Raw genomic sequence first — 8418 nt, 5'->3', positions numbered from 1 at the left:
CAAACTTGCGCTCCTTTATACGGCCACTGTAGTAAATGCCACAAGGACCTACTCGTCTCTGTACTTGTCCCGTCCATCGCATTTCTGGGACGGCGGTGATGTCAGCTTTTATTTTTACGAGGACATCAACCAGCTGAGCAGCGGCACCTTCCCAATTAAGGGACATGCCTTCAATTCGTAGTCCTTATTTCGTTTGCATTGGTCSTCATCAAAAGTGGGGTCTCTCATCCGAGGCTGTTGTTGCATTTTCATTGGGTTGGTTTTTTTTACGTGGCGGGTCCCAAACCCAGCGCACAACCCTATGCAGGGAATGTTTCGCCTTCTCACTTTAGCTCGCCTTCAAACGGATGTTCTTAGGCTACCTAGGGGATACTTGGTCAAGGATCGGAAGTCGTGAACTGCTTGAGTCATATATAAAAGAAACGTTTCTGGCCACTCCCAAGTGAATGGCGATCAGAGAACTTTCCTCTTTTTGTAGCATTACCAAGAAAGCTTGATAACTGCTATTTGTTTAATTTTTAATTTTGAAAATGATAGCATTATTAGTTTAGTTACATTAGTCTTTTATCAGTAGAATTAATGCATATATTAAAACAAAAACAATAGCTATAAGTAATAATAACTTTTTTAGTTTAATTTAAGAATTTTATAATTTTATTGAAGGGATATAATTTATTATTTTTATGATTTCTATGAGTTTAGAAATATTAGCTGAGGTTTTAACGAATATGAAGATATATTAGGTTGTCAAAAAAGTCTTGCGTTATTTTCGCTAGTTGGCGCTGAGAGCGTGTAGTTCTAGTTTTATTCGTCGCATCGGGTCATGCTACACCTTTTTGGAAAGCTCATTTCACGCGCTAACACATGTTTGATTGATTGTTTCTTTTCAGTCGTTCGTGAGTTATAGCGTCGCAAACATGGAGCAAAATAAAGAGAAAATTCGGCATATTTTACAGTACTACTACGATAAAGGCAAAAATGCATCTCAAGCCGTCAATAAAATTTGTGCAGTTTATGGACCCGATACAGATTCCATTTCCACTGCACAATGATGGTTTCAACGTTTTCGTTCTGGTGTAGAGGTGGTCGAAGATGCGCCATAAAATCGCTGAATTGGTCGAAAAAGACCGGCATAGTAGCAGCCGTAGCATCGGTTAAGAGCTGGGCATGAGTCATAAAAAAAAAAAATTTATGAACAATTGAAAATTCAATAAAAATACCTCAAGACTGTTTTGACAACCTATTATTATTATGGAATATATGTATAATATTTCAATCATTGAAATTTTCAGGACTTCTTATGGAATATATGTATAATATTTCAATCATTGAAATTTGCAGGACTTCAGCTGACCTTTACATCACTCAACAAATCTGAAGAAAAAAATGTAAGGGGCCTGTAGGGTATTTGAAACGTTCTATTTACGAATCTGAGTTACAAAATTTTCTATCGCGTACAGGGTTTGTCCAAAAAGTAATAGGACTCAGTAGATTAAAAAAAAATATTATTGAACCAATCGTTACAATTCTTTAAAAACTTTCAAATTAGGCTCATTCTGCGTCGATGCATCGCGATGTCCAAACATTGAAGGCGTCAGGGAAGGCATTCTCCGGAATAGCCTTGAGGCCGATGCTGCTTGGATCCCCTCTGTCGTCTCAAAATTCTTGCCTTTTATCAGYCTTTTCAGGGATAATACTCAAAGATCCATAACTCGTCACCTGTGATTACGTAATTTAAAAATCACACACATGTTAACATTTTTTTGGCACACTTCTACTCGCCGCTATTTCCGGTCGTCAGTGAGTACTTTTGGGACCATCTTCGCGCACACTTTGCACATGTTCAAGTGCTCCGTCACAATGACATGAATCATAGATTTTGATGAATTTAACAACTGGGCAATTAATACTTAGTCGTGTTCCATGGTTTTATTTTAGTCTAGTCTATGCATATGTTTATAATTCCCACGACTGTATCTATTTTATTATTTTTTGGTTTTTAGTACATTTATCTTAAACATTGCAATGTATGTTTAACATAAAACCGTTTAACTTAAAAAGTTTTTTTAAATATTTTTATTTTACTGTCATGTAAAGAAGATACAGTCTCTAACATTAAACTAGCACTATTTTTAAGTATACTATATATATATATGTATATACTATATGTAAAATTATCGGTTTGTGGAGGTGTAAAAAGTGACCATTTCTTCTGAAACTCATYGCTAAATCGACCTAATAATTCGGAAACAGTAGAGCCTGGTGATTGTTTTACCCTTATACAGGATACACTAGGTATTCAACATGTGCATATAAGAAAATCGATGTTGTATCGGCAATAATTCAGCAATAGTAGAGTATGGTGATGGTTTTATCCTTATCCACGAAGTCACAGTAGATCACACCTAGTGAATCCCTGAAAATGGTAAACTTTCGGCCGATAGAACAGACTTCGTGTCTACGAGTGGATACATAGTTCGTCGACAGTCATGAAACGATGAAGAAGCGGTTTAAGCTAAAATGCTTTCTGGTTAAACTGTCTTGCGATAATACGACATTTAGCGAAAGGTTGAGTGATAAAATTCGGGTACACAATGTGTACTATGTGGAAGAAGCAGAAGCACTGAGGCTCTTCTCTCAAACCCATTCACTGTTCATAATATAGGTACGAGTAAATGCATACATATAAGTCTTCTTGAATTATTTTCGATTCAATACACATTTTATTTCAACTGACCACTCAAGTATGACTGACGTATAAATTTTGGGCTTTTCCAACTGTTAAGTACTTATCACATTTTGAGGAGTGTCCATTGATTAAACAAATATATGTGTATATATATGTATGGCCATATTTCCAATAATTTACCACTCATGTTGTTAATTATTTTACGGCCTGTCTAATGATGGATCGATACTTTCTTAAAATTGATAAGAGATTTTGGAAATCACCAATTTCAAATATATAAAGCATGTGTAGATTATTCTTTTACTTGTACAGAATCGGGTTTTTCATACCCAAAGATCAATGACTATACATAAGTACACATAAGATAACTTTACGAATGTATCAATTTTTTGTCTAAATCTCTCGTAGTCATAGGACAACCGTCTTTTGTGGGCTATATAAATCAAATGTCGTTACAAGTTTTCGCACAGTTTAAAACGTTTCGGCGACATGTTCCGTTTCATTACATTGTTTGCTCTAGTGAGCGCTGTCTTTTCCGGCACCGTACCCAGTAACGACTTTTATGGTCGCATCGTAAAAGGTGTGGCTACATCCATCGAAGCTCATCCATACCAAGTGTCTTTACAAAAACTGAATGGCTTCCACTTTTGCGGTGGCAGTATCATCGATGATACGACCATTGTAACAGCGGCTCATTGCTTGCAATCAATCACTGCTGATCAAATTCAGGTGCGTCTTGGATCCACCTACTACAACAAGGACGGTCGTACTGTACGCACTCGTTCTTTCAGAAATCATCCTGGCTATAATAGTAGAACTCACGTTAATGATGTTGCTGTAATCAAATTGTCTGAGTCGGTTGCTGAAACTTCTCGCATCCGCTATATTCGTTTGGCCGAACGTACGCCAGCCACTGGTACACGTGCTGTTGTCACCGGTTGGGGTATTAAGTGCTCACTGTGGTGCACTAAGTCTTCGGAAACTTTGCAAGAAGTTGAGGTCGGTATTGTTGACAGGAACGCTTGTGCATCGAAGGAATACAAATACGGCTCTGAAATCGGCGAYACCATGGTATGTGCCTACGATCTCGGCAAGGACGCATGTCAAGGCGATTCCGGCGGCCCATTGGTTGCTGAGAACGAATTGGTCGGTGTTGTTTCTTGGGGCAGGGGTTGCGGTTCAGATGGTTACCCAGGTGTSTACAGTGATGTTGCCGATGAACGTTCCTGGATCGAGGAAACCGCTCGCTCTCTGTAAGAAGTTTTTTAGTTTCTTTYATAGTCAAAGTCAAAAGCAATTGATATTTTTATTTTTAACCTAATGAATAAATGAATGATATTGAGTTTATAAAATTACAAATAAAAGTGTTTTATGCAGCTAATTAATGCATTAAGTAATCGGTATAAAAATTTATAAAGAAAAAGCGGAGCCTCAAGKGTCGTATTAGAATCGGTGAAAATTGTATAGCTATTGAGCTTGCAATGAAGACCATCCTATAGAAAGTTTTCACCGAGCTAAGAGTGAATGTGAGTTGCCTCTTTTTCTAACAGATAGTCGTGATTCAACTTAACTCATAGTATGYTTTCGTAGTCCCGAGGTCTACCTCGTGGTCGTAGATAGTTCCTTTCCTCTCTATTCCTGATTTTTCCTGTTCTTAAAGTTGTTTTGATTTTATTTAGTTACAAAAAGAAATAAGTAGCAAGCACTTATTTTACGGTATTTAAGTTTCTTTAATTTTTCTATATTTTGTCAAAAAGGGGATCTTTCTTTTGTCTTACAAGAATATAAAAATGTTTGGTTATCATGATTATATATTTTATATCTTTTTAATTATAAAACTCTTTCCGGGCGCACTTATCGTCCAACGTTTCATGTATGTAGCTTAGTGCGCATTATTTTACAACTTATCTATCAATTGACTGATAAAGAGCACAGGCGGTCAGGTGCGCCAGTTGCCTTCACAAAAACTCGCAAGATTGCCTTCCGGTAGCTGTGGTATCGATCAAGTGGCTGCAACTACTACGTTCGAACAGTGTGTATCGTACATGTCCTGGTTTCTAACATAAGAACATCTGGTACGAGATGATCTTTTTGAATACTGCATCTAAAGAGGAGAAGTACGGAAGTGGAGGTAACACATTTAGCGGCACTGATGGAGTTTCGAGTATTACTATGTAGATGGAAAAATAATATATGTACTATATATATTGGGAGGGTTACAATTAACTTAAGAGAGCAAACTTTACAAAACAAGGTTCAATCCATATCTTTCATTAAATCGTGTGGGTAATCTGCATATTTCGATTTCAAAATTCGGTAGTATAGGAATAAAAATCTGGAATGCTGCTCGATATTCGTATTTACAGCATAAACGAGATGGTGTTATAAATATTGAATCCTAAAAATTAACTAAAGGTCTATGAGTAACTAAATTAATCAATTTCCAAATAAAAACACCTTGTTCTCCAACAAATAAAAATATCACGTCCATCTCGGCATCTTCATGAAATACCAATCTGGTAAGCCACAGAGGCGAAGAACATAAGATGGCATCATTTGACTATTTTTTTACATGGGTAATCGCCTTACATTTCGCTAATGTAGCAGTATTTGTAATCTAATATAACCGGTGTGATTTTATATGAACTCACAAGAACTTCATAAAATATATAATCAATATCATATCGCTTGCACCATCAATAAATCATTTGCTTTTAAAAGGTTTTATGTTAAGTACAATATTAAACGTAAATTCCCTTACGATTATGGTTATTTTGGTGGTTTTACCAATTTGAACTATTACTTACGGATATTCTCATTTCATAATTTACAACTTGGGAAAGTATTAACACAGAAATTACCAATGACGCTGCTTATCCATGGGAGTTAGCGGGTTCAATTATGAYTATAAAAGCTTTAGCAAAATCTCTCAGAAACACAGTCAACGAATTAACAGACATGTTTCGCTTCGTAGCAATTTTTCTGCTCTTCAACGTCGCCTTTGGCGAAATCTTAATAAACGATTTCAATGGGCGTATTGTCAGTGGTGAGGAAACTACTATTGATTTGCATCCCTACCAGATCTCATTGCAAAGTAAGAGTGGACATTTTTGCGGTGGCAGCATTATCAATGAGGACACTGTTGTCACTGCAGCACATTGTCTGCAAACTAAAACCGCCAATCAGTTGCAAGTTCGCTTGGGTTCAACCAATCACAAGAGTGGTGGTAAATTGGTGAATGTTCGTGCTTTTTACGCACATCCTGGTTACAACAAGAATCAACGACAAAACGATGTTGCCATTGTGAAATTGGCCGAACCTGTGGCTCAGTCGGCAAGCATACGTTATATTGAATTGGCYGAAGAAACTCCGGTATCTGGCACGTCCGCGGTTGTTAGTGGTTGGGGCGCCAAATGCTACTTCTGGTGCGTTTCACTACCTACTACATTGCTCAAGGTCGAYGTCAACATTGTATCTCGTGCAGACTGTGCCTCTAAGGATTACAAATATGGTTCCTCCAAAATTTTACCAACAATGGTATGCGCTTATGAAGACAAGAGTGATGCTTGTCAGGGTGATTCTGGTGGTCCATTAGCAGCAGAAGGCAAACTGGTCGGTATTGTGTCCTGGGGTAATGGTTGCGCTAAGAAAGGCTATCCAGGCGTTTATGCTGATGTGGCTTCGTTACGTTCTTGGATTTTGGAAATTGCTGCCAGTTTATAAACTGTGCAAGATTAGTGCGTACTAAGGAGTGAAATATGTAAACGTGGAATTCGCTACTACTTTACTCGTTCCTTAATCAGTTTGTCACTTTATTGCATTGTTAAAAGTAAAAATTGATTCAGGTTTCGTTTACAGCTTCAATAAATACGGTAGTTGGGGCAGATTATACATGAAGTACTTCTATTCAATGCAATGACAACTTCCCTTTTAACATATTCAAGAACTTCGTCAATAGTCGTCTAATAACTCTGGTAGTCTAGTTAAATTATATACCAGTTGCCATTTAGCTAATATCTATGAATTAAATACAAAATACTTCGGTTCGGCGGGAATATGTGTTTGGCTTGCTTCTTTAGTTTTATAGTGTGTGGATATATAAGTAGCAAGTACCAAATATTGTATTCGTTTCATATTTTTGTTGATCTTACCTAGCTTACTTACTGCTCTTATCATAACTTGCTTTTTGAATACTAACTGCCAATACACTTATCTACGCCACAACCAATAAGAGAACAACATACTTATAAATAATTTATATTAATAAATACGTAGTACTTGTATAATTATCAAAATAATTTCGGTGAAGTATAATTTTGGGCGCTAAAAGAAATTTCCATATAGATTGGTAAATAAATCGATCGAAGTCGTTTGTAAATCGTAAGTACCAAAAAAGCTTTCCTCGTAGAAAGGTAAATGTCTTTAATGTTTGAGGGTTATAGGTGTTTGTCTTGGGTAAATCGTATAATAGTGAATGCCAACTCTCTAGCTCTGGGGCATTGAATGCACTGTTGAAAGAAGAATAAGTAAAAACATATTTTAGGTTTATAAAGGCAAATGGTAGATGGGCTTAGCTTCAGACGTTTTTATATTGCGTGGACGAAAAAGTATTTTCGTATTACGTCAATAGATGTCGCTGCAGTCGTATATCTCCAGTGCTGCCAATCACCTTTTGTCATACCATATAGTGTTGGAAACTTGAGATTTTAAGCTTCATTTTAAATTAAATTCGGGGAAGTTGAAAAAAAATTACAGCTGTGCAAAAATGAGTGAAAATAAAAAAAAAAAATCGCTAAATTTTAAAATTTTTGTATTAAAAAGGGAAGAATGCCACCTAAGCCACCAATGAAATTTGTGAAGTTTACGGATACGATGTTGTATCAGTTCGTGTAGCACAGCAATGGCTTTCTCGCTTCCGTTCTGGAAATTTCGATTTACACTGATGGAATGTCGCCAGTGGAAAAATGGCAAAAAGTGGTCGACCAAAATGATACATATTTGTTTATTTATTTATTAGTATAAAGATAAAAAAATAAGATGAAGTTTGATTAGAAATACGAAAAGATACTTTAGACTACCAAAAGAAGCTTACTTCCTTAGACCATTTTGAATTGAATTAGGATTAAATGATCAAACAACTCTTTGAACAAGTTTTAAAAATAAACTATCCGACTCTTATTTAGTTATAAAAATATATATGTATGTTGTTATTATGCTTTAAAAGCACGCACTCGTACAAGTAATATTTAAATACCAATTGAGGGTTGCGTTATTCAACAAACTTTTTCCTGACAGTTATCCTCAAATTATCTTTTGTCATAATTCAAAATTGTATGCATTGCTCTTGTACTGGAAATACTAAATATCTTTAAAAAGTGAATTCATAACATAGGTGATAATGTTATCGAACGACGAGAATTAAAATGTCAAAACAAAAGCTCCGAGCTAAGTACACTACACTTACTCAAAAAATGTTTATAGGTACCGTACTGCGTTGACTCATTTTAGACTATATAAAGCGTTTGTCAATTCTTCATAGACAACAGTCAAGTTTTGAAAATGTTTCGTCTAGTAGCCTTATTCGCACTCGTTAGCCTGGCCTGTGGTGCCGCTATGCCTGATGACTTAGATGGACGCATTGTTAATGGTGTAGACACCACCATTTCTCAGCACCCTTATCAGGTGTCATTGCAAACTGTCAGCGGTTCACACTTCTGCGGTGGTAGCAT

At 36.3% G+C, this 8418-nt stretch overlaps 3 protein-coding genes across 3 annotated transcripts in view; all 3 read left to right on the top strand.

The window, feature by feature from the left end:
• Positions 1-3139: 3139 nt before the first annotated feature.
• LOC108966153 (trypsin-like) lies at positions 3140-4044 on the top strand. Its single transcript, XM_018928913.1, has one exon. The coding sequence runs from the start codon at positions 3179-3181 to the stop codon at positions 3944-3946; it is 768 nt and encodes a 255-aa protein (XP_018784458.1). The 5' UTR covers positions 3140-3178; the 3' UTR covers positions 3947-4044.
• A 1603-nt stretch (positions 4045-5647) lies between these two features.
• Positions 5648-6578, top strand: LOC108966199 (trypsin-like). The gene has a single exon (XM_018928968.1). The coding sequence runs from the start codon at positions 5648-5650 to the stop codon at positions 6410-6412; it is 765 nt and encodes a 254-aa protein (XP_018784513.1). The 3' UTR covers positions 6413-6578.
• A 1639-nt stretch (positions 6579-8217) lies between these two features.
• Positions 8218-8418, top strand: part of LOC108966148 (trypsin-like) — an 830-nt gene continuing 629 nt past the window's right edge. Inside the window, exon 1 of the mRNA XM_018928908.1 lies at positions 8218-8411. Coding sequence (XP_018784453.1) covers positions 8249-8411 — 163 coding nt within the window. The 5' untranslated portion in view covers positions 8218-8248. The remainder of the gene's footprint in view (positions 8412-8418) is intronic.

The sequence above is a fragment of the Bactrocera latifrons genome, unplaced genomic scaffold (assembly GCF_001853355.1).
Source record: "Bactrocera latifrons isolate USDA-ARS-PBARC rearing strain unplaced genomic scaffold, ASM185335v1 scaffold_157, whole genome shotgun sequence".
Classification (NCBI taxonomy): domain Eukaryota; kingdom Metazoa; phylum Arthropoda; class Insecta; order Diptera; family Tephritidae; genus Bactrocera; species Bactrocera latifrons.
Note: the sequence above shows the minus strand (reverse complement) of the source record. Positions and strands in the feature narration are given on the sequence as shown.